This window comes from Atheta coriaria, unplaced genomic scaffold (assembly GCF_025399875.1).
Source record: "Atheta coriaria isolate IRGN ID8LTWV9N9 unplaced genomic scaffold, Caltech_Dcor_3.1 hic_scaffold_14_pilon, whole genome shotgun sequence".
Lineage (NCBI taxonomy): Eukaryota > Metazoa > Arthropoda > Insecta > Coleoptera > Staphylinidae > Dalotia > Dalotia coriaria.
This window is the reverse complement of record NW_027045456.1, coordinates 623130-640632: the sequence shown is the minus strand read 5'-3', so window position 1 is coordinate 640632 and position 17503 is coordinate 623130. Positions and strand designations below refer to the sequence as shown.

The 17503-nt window shown below is 37.6% G+C and overlaps 2 protein-coding genes across 6 annotated transcripts in view; one reads left to right on the top strand and one right to left on the bottom strand.

Moving 5' to 3' along the window:
* LOC135801922 (uncharacterized) overlaps positions 1-17503 on the top strand; it is a 114328-nt gene that overhangs the window by 42606 nt on the left and 54219 nt on the right. The window lies entirely within an intron of this gene.
* The window catches only part of LOC135801931 (rap guanine nucleotide exchange factor 2-like), a 48709-nt gene that overhangs the window by 23953 nt on the left and 7253 nt on the right, over positions 1-17503 (bottom strand). For 3 of the 4 annotated variants that reach the window (XM_065315455.1, XM_065315456.1, XM_065315458.1), the window contains exons 2-4: positions 15795-15835; positions 6505-6881; positions 5745-5828 (exon numbers count right to left, since the gene is read on the bottom strand). In XM_065315455.1, coding sequence (XP_065171527.1) covers positions 5745-5828; positions 6505-6752 — 332 coding nt within the window. In that variant the 5' untranslated portion in view covers positions 6753-6881; positions 15795-15835. Of the gene's footprint in view, positions 1-2530; positions 3216-5744; positions 5829-6504; positions 6882-15794; positions 15836-17503 lie in introns of those variants that run through there. The other variant, XM_065315461.1, reaches the window with a different exon arrangement.

Genomic DNA, 17503 nt, shown 5'->3' with positions numbered 1-17503 from the left:
AATCGGACGTGCCTTTCAGATTCTATATACTTCCACGAAAACGAAATTACAAGTTACATTACTTGGAATATATTTATCTAAATCGGATGTAAGTTAATGTTCGTCGACAAATCAATACGAAGTTAGCCTGCCATAAACGGTAATTGCTCGGAGGGATTCATCGCCTTGCGCGTGATAATAAATCAATGCTTTGACCATTACGCTATTGTGTTCGCACGTCGCCGCAGTGGTAATCGACGTGAACGTGCATTTTCGCCGCAAAATATCACCCCACGTGCATTTAAAGATGGAAAATTGCTGGTCTTGAAAGCACCAGAAATTTTGAAACGTGCGCGCCGTTACACATTTTTTCTCCTTCGTCAACAAAACCAGACCTTGGCTGGGCAGATGGCCCCATCCGGCGAGGGGAAAAGCGTTCCGACGCACGGACACACGCCGAACGCACGCAACATGCGAGAAATCGAAAAACGCTCGTTCGTACTACATTTCCTTTTCGGCCGATGTAACGAGCGGCTGCGACGGATAAACACCCTCGATACAGAAAGACATCCGTGGGGCGAACACGCTCGAACACATCCGAAATACTCTCATGTAAACGAAAAAGGGAAGTTAATTCAAATAAAACGAGGAAATGCCATTAAGGTGTACATATGGAGAGTATTTTGCACTCTACAAGTTTATCCAATCTGGACTTGTTGGCAGAGATATAGCTCGTAATGTTCGATAAAATTGATTGCAATTAAGTAATTTTTTATCTAGATATTTTTGGATTACCGCAAGCTTTAAAAATAAAATCATTATATTTGTACAAACAGAAATAGCAAATTATATTTTTCGAGTTATTAATACTTGAACGCGGGATTTCCTGAAAATCATTTCAATCGGCGTAATATACCGTTCGGAGCGTTAATTTCCATGTCCGCACTCGTTCGCCGCTCATTTGCTTTTGCCGCTTCGTTTCGATTCTAATTTCCTCAATTCTTGCGCGTAAAGTATGTAGTTGCTTTTTTCAATTCTGATTTCTACGTAATTACAGTCGCGATTATTTCATTCGCTACGCTAACGCAAACACGTCAATAGACATTATAATACAACATTTTACGTTGGTGGCGAACGCTGCGTTGAAACATAATAAGCACCACAATGCGATTGAATGTTCTAGTGAATACCGTGTTGTTTATTAAATTAATACATTAATGTAAAGGCTCTGCTTGTATGATATTCAATTACATTTCTGTTTCTAATTACGCACTCACGAGTATTGATGAAACGTTATTCACACTCTATGTTTATACTGAGTAAATCAGAATTAAAACACAAAACACTTGAAATTATAAGTAATTGTAGGTAATAAGTGAAAATTGCAAAAAATATTAGATAAACCATCAACAAATTTTGCTGTGATGTATGAATGCACAACATACGTGATTAAGTAATGCTACATTGCACGAAACATTTTTTTCACAATAATGCAATATAGGCACGTAACTAGCGACGGCGTAAGAAGTGTCGACTTGTATAATGCTCGTTGTAGTTGTCACGCAAGAGAAAATCCAGCTCGCGCACCAGCCGCCGGAGAATATGGAAGCTTTTCGACTTGACTTTAATTGGCAGCGATGCATGTGTGTACGAGAAACGAAATCATATTAATGATCCGCTTCCTATTTTCACCCTTGCGCATAATGCAGTTATTCAACGGAGAGTGTAATTGAACGAAAAGAAATAATCAAAAATCTACAATGCTATGTTACTACACAAAACAGAGTAAACAGTGGAATGTGATTTTCGAATTGTTGCAAAACTACACATGGAACCTTGGCGTGGCGTTGTTGAAATGTGCCATGTTATGAAAACACTAAATAAGGACTTATTTAATTTAATAAGTTATAAAACGCAAATACAGTATGAATTTATGTAATCTAACGTCTCAAATTATAATCAGATTTAAGAAACCTCAAGGAAATCAATATTTGTACTGATATGACTTAAATTTAACGGACTTTTATATAAAAGAACGTCGTTATTCATTTTTTACAGGAAATTCCATAGAGCAAAATTTCGCTGATATAATTTGTCGATAACATCGCAACACTCGGTATTTTATGTAACCCGTTACATCTACATGCATTCCCTCCAACATCGCGCAAGCAATACGCGTTACTTTATGCCGTATATTCGTTCTTAAGCATCAATTTGCATTTTTCACACTCGACGACGTGACATAATAGCCGCTAATAAAATTTTCCTATCCTTCAAGACGCGCAAACAATTTCACACAATGAGAATCTACAAAGTGTTTGCGTAGACCCAACAAATCTAATTACATAAACTAAAAACATGAGTTTTTATGCATGGAAAAGTAAAGCAACAAAAATGGCGTCGATGCCGCCATTAAAAAAGTTGTTTGTTATTCCATCGTCATTGAACACACCGCGGCGCGCGGCAACTTGTCCATTGTTCGCGCCGACCGAGAGAGAAGAGCACGCCGCGGTGGTAACCTTGATGAAACGTAAATAAAAATGATTATTACCCATTATGATGCTGTTGCCGTAATAGTACTCGACGTCAGTCTACTGCTGGGGGCTTGATTAATCCAAAATATAAAACATATCCGTCGTGTGCACCACTGTCCACTCAGTTCCCGCCTGCCTATAATCGCATTATGCAACTTTAACAACTTCAACTTCCAACCGCACGATTTCTAAGAATTCAAATTGCACACAACACAACTATCCGCACAACATTCAACTTGCAAAACTGTTTTTCTGTGCGGCGCCGGTTAGATTCGCGCGATTGCAGTATTACACTAGTTGCGTGTGGAAATATTTTTGTGATTTCTTGTCTTGGCCCTCGGGGCCTTCGGCTTCGCGCTCCTTGAGTAACTCTCGGACTCAGGTAGTAGTACGGTACGAGAGCAACAACAACACAACACACTGCCGGCCAGCGATCTCCACCGCACACACAGTATACACTCGTCAATTTGGTAAAAACATGTTTTCAGACGTACATTTTCACGCACAATTCGCAATAATAATAATGCTGTTGTGTTTGATGGAGAGTGGTATGGCGTTGTGGAGTTTTTAATCCGATCCGCGTCTCGTACGCAAGCAACAGTTTGGCGGTTATGCACTTTTATCAGTGTCTCTGGCTGGTGGCGACGCGTCAGACACAGCACACGTGCGCTCCACACGCCAATTGCTTTGGACTGAACCGCGGTGAACGAGACGAACGGCGCGGAGGGAACGATCGCGCGGTTGTGGCGCCATCGTCGGGCTATGCCGCAACGTGCGAGTACTTTCAAATACCACCAGGGCTGTATCAAGGTAATTTTATATTAAAAAAACTAACTTTACCTTCAATACTTAAAATTGACTAATGGTATAATTTATTTTATTGTTATTTTAAATTAAAATCAGTTTTTGATTTATTTTCTTATATTTTAATACTGCACTACTATCTATTAGCCATTGCTCTCCTCTTGGTCCGCCGAAGAGATCTTTGAACAATTCACAAAGAACGACCTCACGCACTCATCGCAATGCGCGTTTTCTATATCTAGTCGAGCACGGCGTGTGTAATTCAGAGACGAAAATCCACAAAATCGTAATTTATGCGGTTTCCCAGTCTACTTCGCTGGAGAAACAATAAACTAACCGAGTCACCGCGAGATTCGGTGGCATTAACATCGTACTTGCGGAGGAAACACAGACAAAACAGTCGGGCTGTGATTTCGACTAAAATTTACGCGGATTGTAATCCTCTGAGTCGACGCCGGAGGAATGCTGAGTATAAAATTTCAAAAACCTCTAAAAGTGTCATTAAAAGCGAATGAATGGTCGTTGATCGACTGCCAAGAACGTAAAAATTGGTGAATCTGTGGAGAGGTTTACTACCGACAAGTTGGACATGTTGAAGATGGATTTTAATGGTTTTATACAAATAAACTTTGTTTTGCAGTATATAAAAATACTTATTTTCTCGTAATGTAAAGATTTTGTATCAAAAACGTATTAAAATGAACTTATTTTAATAGGACTTTAGATTTTAAGAGTGAAAATCAATTAATTACATGCGTGCATATGTAATTAATTGTTTTTCACTCTTCATATTTATTGAGTGATTCGGAATCAGATGAAAAGATGAATTTTGTCGATATTATCAAACGGCATGACCTTTTCCAGAAGTTTTTCTTGTAGTATTTGAGTTTTTTTTTTTAATTCCCCAATGTTTTAATCGTTATTCTGCTTTTTATGGCAAAAAAATATCCCAAAAATTAAAAAAAAAAACATCAAAATAAATCTAACTTATTACAACATATATCTAATAAATTCTTTATATTTAATATTAAAAAATTATTAAATGATAGAAAAATTACGTAAACATGTCTGATATATACGTAAACCGAATCTCTATCCCAAAAAGTAAATATCTGTTATACACACACGTTAAGTGCATATCATTCGCATTCACAATCGCTCGATGCCAGAAGCACAGATATATAAACTCGATTAAGGTAAACAAGCAACTCCAGCAAACTGGACGGACAGCCACGCTTAATGATTTATTATCTAACTTCTGAAACATGCAATAATTTCGGTGTTTTACGGAATACTCGCTCTCAAACGAACTAATCCGACTGGGTCCACGGTTCTCGAGTTTACACAACTAACGCAGCTCCTAATTAACAAAGTTTCGTTAATGTAAACCGCGTCAAGCCATAAATAACAGAAATATTCAAATTTAATTTTGGACTTGGGTATTGATTGAGCCATTGCCTTTTGCAGATTGAAAAAGCTCCAGGGACTTTAAAAAGATTCTATTTCTATTTGATGGCGGTGCGGCCGAATTTAGCCACGCTTATGTTTTTACTGCTATGAGGGTGAGACGTGTGCGTCTGGCACGAACAAAAAACAAGTGTAAAAAAGGAAAAATTGGAGCGCAAAGCGTGCGGAATCCGTACGAACTCGCGGGGCATATAAAAAACAAAAAGTTTAGACGCAGTGTAGGCGATACATTCATTATTTTCTACGCGGCGCAAAAGTTTGTTGCGTTTCTTTCGCTACGGTTTCAGTTAGTCTGCTTCCACTGCTTTCCCGCCGGATGCCGGCTAAATAACTAAGCAACTTTTCGCTCCCCCAACGAAATCGACGGTTATAACACCAAGCGAATATCGGCGAACATGTTTAATTAATCAATTTGTTTCTGGCGCGTCTACTCTAAAATTTAAAACTAAAACCGTAAAAATTTAATCAACCGATAGTAAAAAAATGTTATAATTTTTTTCCACGTATAAAAATAAACAAGTTCTTTTTATATTTTGTATTATATCCAGCGTGTTTTTGTATGTTGGTGTTTTTTATACGTTTGAATATAATATGCAAGCAGTACCTGAAGACCTTCAAAGGACTTTTCACTTTTGTGAGTTTTGCGCTCGAATGTGGGCAGGTTGGGCATCGCGACTATTTTCATCCGCGCCTCGGCCACGCTGCGAATGTGTTTTGCTTTCAGAACAATGACAGAGCACCAACACCGACGGCCGAAAGGCGCGATAGATTCGCTTGCGTGTCTATGATGTCTCTGACTCAATGAGCCGGTATCGGCTAATCGATTGTCAATGGTTAAAAATAACCGGGCGGCCGGCCCGCTGCACATAATATGAAAGAGTTGATGACATTGATGGAGATTCGCGTGCGCGATATCGACGTTCGTACCTGCGCTGGAATGGCATGCATGCAGTGACCTACCTTGAACGCGGAAGAAACATGGAGCCATCGATGAACACCGAACCGGAAAGGAGTATGTACCAGCATGTTGAGAGTTCACCCGTGCTGCAAAACAATTTAATTTAATATTTTATTCAAGAAAAAATTAAAATTGCATTTACCAACAGATAATTTTAAATATAAAACGTATTTTCCTCTTCATATAGGCATGAATATGGATAAATATAGTCTGTGCAAGTGCAGGCGCGCTGTCTGCTCGGAGATTGTATTACTATCATTATAGAACCTGTTCGGAGATGCCCGAATAACCATCGCAATCAACATAGAGAGTAAGCTCTGCTTTCGCCTCCTCGGCGACGACGCGTACCGTACGCATACCGCGGAAGAAAAACGACCAAGAGAAGAGTTCATGGTGGCGCGAGTTCAGCACGAGCGCGTGGCATTCCGTGGAATGCCAGCCGGCCCAGGAAAGCTTCACGAACTGGTTCTTTATTCCGTCTCGTTTGTTTACAAACGCAAACTGAATGCCTTTTAGTGAAAGAGCTTAGTTTACTGTTAATCATGTTTTATGGCTGGCAAATGATAATTAGCATTGATGCGGAATAAATAAACAATTTCAATCACACAACCATGAAATTAAATCCATATTTAAGCCGGCATCAGACGCTATATTAATAAAAACATTCAAATGTTTAAAGAAATAGCATTTGAATTTATGTTGTTATACATACAGCGCCATCTTCAAGCGACTTCAAGTAATTATATTTTACAGAAAACTTACTAGTAAAGAACATCATTTGCTTGGTGTTTCTCATAGCGAACTATTTTACAAAGCGCTCGTAAAGCAGAATCACGCAGAGATTGCAGCGCCTCCAATCCGCTGAGACCGTAATAAATCACTTGTAAATCCTGCAGACTTCTGCACTGCGGCGGGCGACCTAGCGAGCGTACAAACATCTGATCCCAGTCTGTTGCCATCCCGCCGCCGCATGATGGCGCTGCAAGTCTCGCGACCGGTTTCTCCGGCATGATTCTTCACGTGGTGCAACTTTTCTGCGCGCACGTATTCAATATCCCGCTCATTCTGAAGAAGCTCGCGGCGCGCTTCGACGTCCGCTTGCACCAAAACGACGCGACTGCATAACGGTCGATGACATTCTGAAACAAATGATTTGTTATTATACAGTATTGTTCGATTGGATGATAGGAATGACATTTATCGAATTTTGAACAATCGTTTCCAGCGCAGAGTAAATTTTCATGAAAAGCAATTGTTTATTGTACTTTTGTGCACGTGAGCAGAGTGCAAATTGCAATTGCGGAAGCAGATATAATTTGATAATTTACAATTTCGTTTGTAGGAGTGCATGGTAACAGAGGGGAAACGAATCGAAATGAAGAGGGAAATTGAAAATTTGCTCGATGCCAAGCGAAGTGAACATCTACGCCACTCGGATGTGAGTAAACTGCATGTGCAGAAAATTCATTACACAGGGGTGTCTGCCAGACAGCTAACCCAGGTTGCCAAATATTGATAAAATATTCACAAACACTGCAGTCATAGTCAAACCATTCCAACGCCAGATGTATTACTATTGATTTTGGTTTCCCCCGAATTATTATCACCTATCATTCAATCAAAATATGCATATTAAATGCCACACTGGCCAAAAATACCCATAATAGATGTGATTGCGGATTATTGATGACATTTCACCGTAAACCAACGACAGATTATAATTCCGGCTTCAATTTCCTGCTTTCCAAACCAATCCGAAATCAGAAGTCATAAACCTGGAAGTTGCTGGTATAAACCGTCTTGGAAATCATGACGCTGCTGACCCGGTCAGCAATTAAAGAAGCCGGCGGCGTTTTATCGCGGTAGCGCTTAGTTTGGAGCAACTTATGTAATAAACCCGAGGAAGACCAAATCGTACATACCGGTTGGCAATACCACAAAGCGAGAAGAGCCTGCTGAGTCTGCACTTGCAGAGAGTCATGCATACTACAACAAGTAGTTACATAAAAGAATGAACACGCCTGCTGGGTCAGGGGCCTACTTTTCGTGCTTGGCCGGCGTCGAGTTCAGCGGCGAGTCGTGATTCAAGGTGAAATTGGATATCAGGTGCTTTTATTGGTTATTGTCAAGTCTTAAACGTCTCCAGCGTCTTAGGCTCTAAACAAGTGCTATAAAATTCAGCCGCGCATAAAATAAAATTTTATGTTATATATTAAACTCTGAAAAAATCGTCCAGAATGACCCGTGAAGAAAATAAATTAAAATTTAAATTGAATTGATTAGTTCTTAATTTTCCCGTTGTGGCAGTAGTTTCGCCTAGTCCTTAACCTAACTTTCGATCTATTGTACGCATAGATTAAAAAGATAAGATTAGATAAATGCAAAAAGTTCTTTGTCTTTTCAAGTTTGATACGATTTCAACACAAAGTTGCACAATTCCATTCGTGATGTTGTTTTCTGTATCTCGGTTTATTAGTGTTTGTTTACAATTACAAAATTCATTAAATTTCGTTTTCGTTTTGTCTGTAAGTACCTACCTGCATACCGACTTTACTCTTACGTTTAATTGTGCTGTGTAATTCTAAATCCAAGTCAAGGATACACTTGAACATGCATTGTTCTTTCAATTGTTTGTTACTCTGCAACCTCTTACTGAATAGGATTTTCGGTGATTAAGTTAAGTTAAACTGTGTGCAATAGACAAGATTGTTTAATCCAACAAGCAAATCGAAGCCATTAATTAATTCTAAAACACTAAATCGGCTATTAATTAGACAAAAAGCCTTCGGGAATGGTTTTTTTTTGTCAACAAAAGAAAAAAATACTTCCTGATTTATGTTAGTTTCAATTAATTTCACTCTCATTCTCACATATTCTCGTATTCTTATTGTTCAATGACCTTGCAATGCCATAAATATTAATTCAGTGCGAATATGAACAATTCAACAAATAAAATAATTCTATATTCATTTATAGCTACGTGTTTGTATGTAAAATACGAAGAAGAAAAAATGATTTGCCTCCGTCTGACAGACGTAAAAAAATAAAACAATGCTCGATTATGCAAGTAATGCGAGTCGTTAGCGCGTTTAGAAATAGAAGAAATAACCGGAAGAACTTAAACGCCGCCGCGTTTCGATTTCCTTATTATTTTATGCGTGACATAACGGTAAATACCGCGCGTTTTCATTAAGCGCTTAATTATAGTCGATTGTTCCCGTGCAGACTGCTTAAATATTTAATAACAACTGAAATAACTGCAAAAAATGTTTATTTACAAATAAAAATAAAATTCCCACACAAAATCACCATGCATGTGGGTACATTAGTATTAATGAAACAAACCGGTACGGTGCACCATTCATAATTAGCGTACAGTTATGAACTTGCAGATATTATCCAGCTTTCCTGCCGGCTCACACAGCACGATATTAATTTTCGCTAGTCGCGACGCTATTACATTTGCACGCATTTGTATTCACATGTGAGAAGCCGCAATAAACGAAAATTACTAAATTACAGAATTTTATTGGCGTGTTTTTATAGGTTGACAAAATGGTACGCAGGTCGAGGTCAATATTCAAGAATCTCTAGACTCCAAAGGTGAGTCAATCCACCAAACAGGGAGACCTTATAAGGATCCCACCATATTCATCCAACAATAATTTTTTGTCTTCTTGAATTTGTATTTTGTATACCTACTTTCGTTTTTATTGACTCCAGAAACAAGACTTGAAGGCTAAATATATAATAACCTTTCCACGCATGCGTATTTTATTTGTGGGCGGAGCTAATAGTGAGAATTTTTGTTTTTTTAGCAGTTTTTTAACCCTAACTCTACGGAAACAATATATGAACGTACGAATATGTTAGGGAAAGAGAAAATCCGTGCAGGATGAATATCAACTTGAGGATGCACTCCCGCAATCCTTGCCTGGTCGTTCACGGTTATCATCTCAATGTATCAATCTACTTAAGCGCTTAGGGACTTCCGCTTGCGGAACAAAGCCTGCAGCCCTATCTTGAATATATTGAAGTGATGATGCAGTGAAGCATACTTGTGGTATAGTGGATATAACTTAAGATAAAAAGGGTAAAAGATAGCAGAAATGTTTTTACAAAAACTTGTCTGGTGTAGATATATACTCAGTATTAAAATATTTGGTTACATATCATTAATTTTCATCTCATCGCAAATCAATAAAATTTGTGTTTTTGTTCCCAAATGTATAATTCGCACGGTCATTAAACAGTCTGCTATAATCAATGCGTAGACAACCAATAAGTCTATGAAACTGTAATCTAATGTCGCCCCGACGTCCACATAGTTCTCAATAGTAGAATGAAACCAACCCGAATATAGAAATTTTTTGTTCGTCTCGCCAGCAGTCGAAAAACATACAAAAACTTACACCGAAAAAAATCAGGACTCGACATGCAAGTTTTACGATTATCCCTCGTCGTAGAGGTAACCGTATCCCAAAGATAAAATTTCGATGCAGCGTAATATTCAGCTCGAAACTTGGGCTGTAAAATGTGAAATGTGAAACAGGTCATGAAAAAAGGCGCTAAATTGAGCATGAAAATCGATTGGGCAATGACGGCAATATGCAAATGCGAAAGTAATTGCACTTGAGTTTGAGTTTTGTGAAATCTTTACTAAGTTAGGAAGAGAAACAGTTGAATCACAACGAAACAAAACAACATTACCGAAGTGAAACAAAGCGATGCAGAAAAACATCTAATGCTGATTATATTCGCTCAAGACTATATTGCAATCATCATTTAATTTCACTTTCTAAAGTTAGTAGACCTACTCGTATAAAAGATTAAAATACAGGGTGCGACAATTTTTAAAGTCAACAAAACTGAGTTTTATTAAATTTTTGTATCTTCCTGTACTTTAAGCTATCTTTCAGCTCTGATTGCAAAAGTGCACGAGGATAAGCAGCTAATTAAAGTTTAAACAATACAAGACAAGACGATAAATGTCACTGTAAGCAAAGAAATACAAAATGCCAAACCTTAAAGTCTAAATAAAAAGAACAATAGACTTCAAATTTGTCACAAAGTGCATTCTACTTATCTGAAATTGTTTCCTAAATAACGATATTGCTTGTTTTAAAACAAAGCAACAGATATAAGTATAAATATTTATCTAAAAAAGTTCCTCCCAAGTTGAAACCTGTTCGTGTCAAACAAGAAAAGAATGTTCATTGTTAAGTCCGGCTCATCAAAGAGTGCTACACTTAGATAGCAGATCAAAATTAGATAAGGCAAACAAAACATAGTTTAACTTAACGTTTAGCTCGTGGTTGACATGTTAATATCACACTCTGATGTGGTTTGCTGCACTTTAAGTTGCAACACGCCTACAATTGTTGTTTTAACTAGATTTTTTTCACATTTTATATTCGTGCTTGGTTGACGTGCAGAAACCAATTAATCTCGCTTGTTAACACCACGCGGTTTGAATTGTTGATGTTTAGTGTTCGGAGAAGGCGACAAATGCGACAAATGTTTAATTTTAGGTTCGAAGAGAGACAAATCACTACCTACGCATGTTATAAATTCCGGTGTCACTAAACGTACGTTAATATTTCAACCACTTCGTTTCTTTCGTTTGAGACTGATATTTTTGAATTGTCTTCATTAGTTCAGAATATACCAGAACACCTGAGATGTTATTTTGCTTAAAGTTTACTTAATACAAAGACTTTGTAAGTTGAGTTCTTATTTCACGCTTCTACACTTTTAAAACGCAGCTCGTTTTCTTATTATCGTCATTATTTCAACTTGACTCACGGATGTGATACGCGACCGTGTCTAAAATATTGCACAAACTTCTAAAACGTCAATTTCAACATTGTGTAAGGAAAAAACAGAAATATTTTAGCATAAATTTGATTAAATTCCCAAACAACGCGCTTAAATATATGCAACTTTTTGTACGCATTTAATTTAAGAGCTTAGTTAACCCACTTGGATACATCCGATCACATTCAGGGGATTACCAACCACAAAACATTTCCAGCAGGACGTAAACCCTTCAACCACGTATCAACCCTCCTCTTGAAAACATTCGAATATCTGTTTGTAATTGCCCCCAGTGCAAGAACTCCTCATAGGGCTTAGGTCCAGTCACTGGACTCGTTATGAGACGAGCGTATCTATCTACATATTACGAAAGCTTTTAGAGTACCCGCGCAGAAAAAGGGGTTGCACACTGCGCCCTGCGCGCGAGTGCTTAATGCAGTCTTGTTATTCCAGGTGCTTCCAGCAGCTCCCTCCGGCTGCCGTTGACGCCGGCATCCGTTACATAATGAAATGGATTAATATTATTTTAAAGTGAGTAGACGGAAGGAAGGGCGTCGCACGTTTTCATATTCTACCCTTGTGGAAATATCGGAGGTGGTAGTGGTACCTAGTTGCAAATTGAATAGAACTCAAGCGTGCAGGATTAAAAGCTGTGAGCAATTTGCACTTGAATGTGCATTCAATCGTTCAACGTGATATCAATTTTAAAAATTCAATTTTAAGGGTTTTAATATGTATTTTTTGGTTGGGTTGCAAAAAGGTTAAATATTCAGGGAATTGTAGTTTGGCTTTTTGGCAAGGTGGTTGGCCTGTAGACGTAATGGACGCCTGAATTAATAATTTGACATGAATCGGAAAATGCACTTTGCAAACAGTCATCGCCCTCGATTTGGGATGGCATTCTGAAGGCAATGTTCGCAAATGGCATTTTCAGCGACAAAATCAGCACATCTATTATAGAAAACCATCACGGTTCAACTGAGAGGTTATTTGAGGTTATATTACTAAGTAAATCACTAAAATACTTTCCAAAGCCAATTAAAATGCAACTTTTTGCTTGTTTTTACACCTAATTTAAAAGTAGCGAAACAAAAAAGATTTTCTAAATTTTAAACACAATGCAAGTCCAAATACTGAATTGTGTAATTGTAATCCGGCTCATCCGGTACATGTCCGCGAGTGGACCATCCGTAAACCCGCCATTTCCAAATCTATTATGTACCCGTGACAAAATGAAAAATGTATTCACGATGCGAACGAAGCCAATTGAATAAATAATCAATGGACTTCCTATACACATCCCGCCTGGCAGGCAGCATGTGGAAATAAGAAATTTCAGCAGATCGAGAGCATATTGGCACATCCATTTGTTCCACGCTAATTTCCACACTGGGGATTAGCCACACATCAGACGGAAGCACAATGGCGTGGCACACTGATTGCATTCATAATTCAAATCTGCCGGAATAGAAAACTTGTAACCATCACTCCTCACTCAAGAATTAACGAAATAAATATAATAAAATAATAAAATTCTATTCAAAGATTTGTTAAATAAATACTTAAAATAAATACTTTTCGAATGCATCTTGATTAGAATGCTCGCAGCAGGTAGACAGGTCTAAAAGCCACAAAAGTGTTACGAGTAATTACCTGCGGGCGTTATTTAAAAAAAACTATGTGGCAATCCTAACGGCTTCTATAATATCCAACGAGACTCTTCGGATCGTATACAAACAAAATGTCGTTAGACACACACTGGAATTCAATTTTTTATTTAATCTCAACAGGTTCAAATCCCGTTTGCGACTAACCTTTAGTATTACTCAGTCAAATTAATGAATTAATCAATTTTTATCACATTTCCGTAAGTGTTACGAAATTCTATCACTGATTTTGGTATAATTTTCGAATTTATTTATTATTACGAAACGCAGGTGAGATATAAAAATGAAACGTGTATGTTAATAAAGTAATTCATTTACGTATTTATGGGAATGTAAAATATCTATCAACACGCGTTGATTTGGAAGATTTGGATGATTCGGATGGTGTTCTTGCAGCTCGCGCGCTGCTCATGGTGTGCTCAGCAAACCGCGAACACGCATTTCGCATTTAGCGTTCGCCTAACGACCGTGACTAAACTCGACGACTAACTAAACCACTCTTGAGGCAATAATCCGACCGACCTTCGCACCGCGTATGTAATGCATTACAGGCACTGCAGGTTGGTCGCTATAGAATGTGTGGAAGATGAAAAACGCGCAGATGAACTCGAAACGCAACCACTCACATCATCTGCAACCGCACGCACTCGGAAGAGATGGGACATGAGCGCATTCTAATTTGATGTGGAGTTAAACTTGATCTTGAAAAGGGGAATTTAACACCAAGATGTAAATAACTTTTAAAGTCTTAGGCGTAATTATTTCATTATATATTTACAAAACATAGCGTGTAATGAAAATATTTATCTTTAATTTTTGTGCATTTGTAATAAATGGCCGAAAATTAGTGGAAACAGAAGAAACGCAAGGATATGGGAGGTAACTAGTCGGAACGTTCGCCATTTCATGAAATGCGTGCAATAACGACGAAGGAAATACCTCGGCTACTGTTATAATCATATAATCGTGCTGAAATCGTTGCTGGAATTGCCGTGAGCACAAAAGAAGAAAAGTATGCAGACAAATAATGGGTCAGAACATGAATTGTAATCATAACTCTATGAACTACAAGCTGTTCCAACAAAACTCGTACTCACTCAGCTGAATTAACTGAAAATGAAATGAAATGCTTTTTTAATATCATTCAAATTTGCTGCGCAACGATTTGCTGCAAATTGAGATGACTTGAAACATTTTTGCACTACTTTCTGCATCAGCTGTCCAACGACGTCAAACGTTATCGAGAAAATTCTTTTTCTTTTTCTTTTTTTCTTGAATTTCTCCGTTATTTTACTCATAGTTATGCTGTGATTTGGAGCAGAAATAAATGCAAAAAATCAAAGATCATATCATTTGTTTACTTATAAATAGCGTAACACCATCTTTTTTTGTTTTTTTTTATAGAAAAAATATTAAATCAAATAATGACATATTTCAATGCACTTCATGTGAATTACTTGTCAAATTATCATCTTGTTCAAATTCATCGTGTTCATTCCTCATCATTTCATTCATCATCAAAAAGAATGCCATTTCCACAGCCACCCACGTTCAAACCACCCTTACTGGAACCTTTCTTTCAACCCTATTACACGTCACTTTCAACCACGTCCAGTGCAAAGATCTCCACCACGGCTACCAAGACCACAACGGACGGCAAACGTAGTTGTTCAAACGAAAAAGCAACCGCTCCTTGTACGCGGAACGAAACGAACAGCTCAAAAAGAACGCATTGATCAACAACGAACCGAACCATCCACAAGTCGAAAGACAACAAGTGATCCACGCAAACCTCCACCTCTTAGAAATAATAAAAACCACTGCATAAATCGACGAGAGACTCCTGATGCACCTGCAGTACCAATTCGTAATAGCAAAATGGCTGAAACTCGAAAAACAATCGAAGAAGCCAATAGACTATTAAAGGATTCAAAGTATATTGATTATGATTTACATCCGGAGTTGAAACTGAAAGTTTCATATAAAATGTTTTAAATCAAATTATCATTATGATTAAAAATGCATTAATTGCAGTCATTTTTCACCCTCGAGAAAAAACGTTTTTTTTTTCTCTTTTTATAAGCGTGAGTTTTTGATGTATAAGCCGAACGCAGGTAATTGTAACCGGTATAAATTACATGAGCATGAGGGCATCGGACATCCGCTGCGTGGACGTCGAGGGGTCGGGAGATCCTTTGAATAAGGGACAGGACAGGAAACACGCTTCTGCGCTTTCATCGACCCTGGCATACTCAGACTACGCAAACTTAAGTCGACACTTAATCATATTTACTTTTACTTTTTATTATTTTATTGATTGGAACTGATTCATCAGTTTATGTTGATATTAATGTTGATACGATATTGGTAGGTATTTATGTGATATGAACAGGGCCGTCGAGAGCCAGCGCGGGCCCCGGCAATCGTTAATTTTTTGCTATTTTTTTTGTATTTGCGATTTAAGAACGATCAGCCGCCCCCCTCTCATCGGCCCAGCAGGTAGGTAGAACGTGATAAATATGTCAAATGTAAATTTGACCGAAAAATATAATTGAATTATAAACTTACCAGTGTACAGCTTATCGGACTGCCAGGCACGAGTGTTGTAACTAAACGAAAGCATAAATTAATACAAACATATTTCATACAATTGAATTACGAGTATGTTATAATTAACAATCAACACAAAATAAGCAATCTGTGTTGTTTAGTTAAAATATTCTTACACGAGCCTGATGGATCTTTCTTAATGATAAGTATCAACATGGGGACGATATATATCCAATTAATTTAGTAGCCGAAACCAAACACAACGCCGAGTGAAGAATGTTATCGAATCCACTATCACGTGATTTGTAATATACATAACAAACGCGATCAAAAATCGGCATTTCCGAACATTAAACAAATTATTGCAGTCGCAAAGTACAAATAAATAGTCGATTGATCTTCGAGTACCTACAACACAAATTTAGAATATTGAATTCCGAATACACGATATAAGTCACTTCAAACACGACTGGATTAACCAGCGACCGGCACGAACTGACTGCAAACCACCGATAGTGCATGCCGAAACTGCGTAAACAACGACGGAACAGTATATGATAAGAAAGCAAGAGGTGCGCAAAGACGGCGCGTCGAAGGCACGCGATCTTGTACGTGAATTTGCTATAGGCACATTACCTGTAATCTAAACTAAATTAGACTGTTGATGCGGCGCTAGGAGACAGCGCGCGGGACACATGCGTTAAAAACGTTGTTTACACCGAATCGCAGATAACAGCATTGTATACAAAACTATTCTAGTGTCCACGTTTGTCGATAAATATAAAAATAAGCCGTATAACTCGATTTAATGATTTTTAGTGCATCCAAGTGCCATCTAAGAATGCGATAGATACTAGTTCCACAATTTACACTATCATTATCAATAATAAATGTTCCCACGTGTTTCCATTTTTGTATGCAGTACATATTGACAATTAACATGTAGAGCGTCTCTTAAACTATTACATGACCTTTAGAAACTAACAAAATGCGTATTAGTTGCTTGGTGATATCTACTGAACTAAAAGAGATAGCAACCTGAAAATTGTAGATTATGGAAGATTGAGAACTTAATTAGATCAAAATTTAAAATAATTTAAAATAATGAGATAAGAAGTCAAAAAATGCGACGGAAACTGCTAAAAAAATTATTTTTAATTTTAATTCCTTAGAAAAATTGCCAAGTGGTGTGCTTGTGGGGTGCTTGATAATGTTTATCGACGATTTTCGATAGTTAATATCACTTAAACTAAAAGACATATCAACCAACGAATTGCTGATTATAAAAGATTAGAAAATTCTCTATCAGATAAAAATATAAAATAATCATATTTCCAATAGTAAACGGTCAAAAAACGCGACTAAAAGTACTAAAAACTGATATTTTCCAATGTTTGCCCATTTTTTTCAATCGCGAATATCTCGTAAACTAAAAGAGATAAATACAATCTGATTACAGCGTCTTAATCTACGAACTATTCTCTATAAAATAGCCGATCAGCCGGTCCCCGGGGAATTTACCCCGATTGACCTCCCTCCCCACTCTCATCGGACCTGGATTTGAATATTAATAAAAACAAATCATATGTGTTTACCGTAAGTGGTTATGAGTAATATTCTGCTTCCCGCATTGTGAGCAATACATTGCACATTGTACAAGATTGTTGAAAATTAACGTGTTAAGAGTATAAGAGAAATTAATTATCAGGTATTTAGTCCTAGTGTAC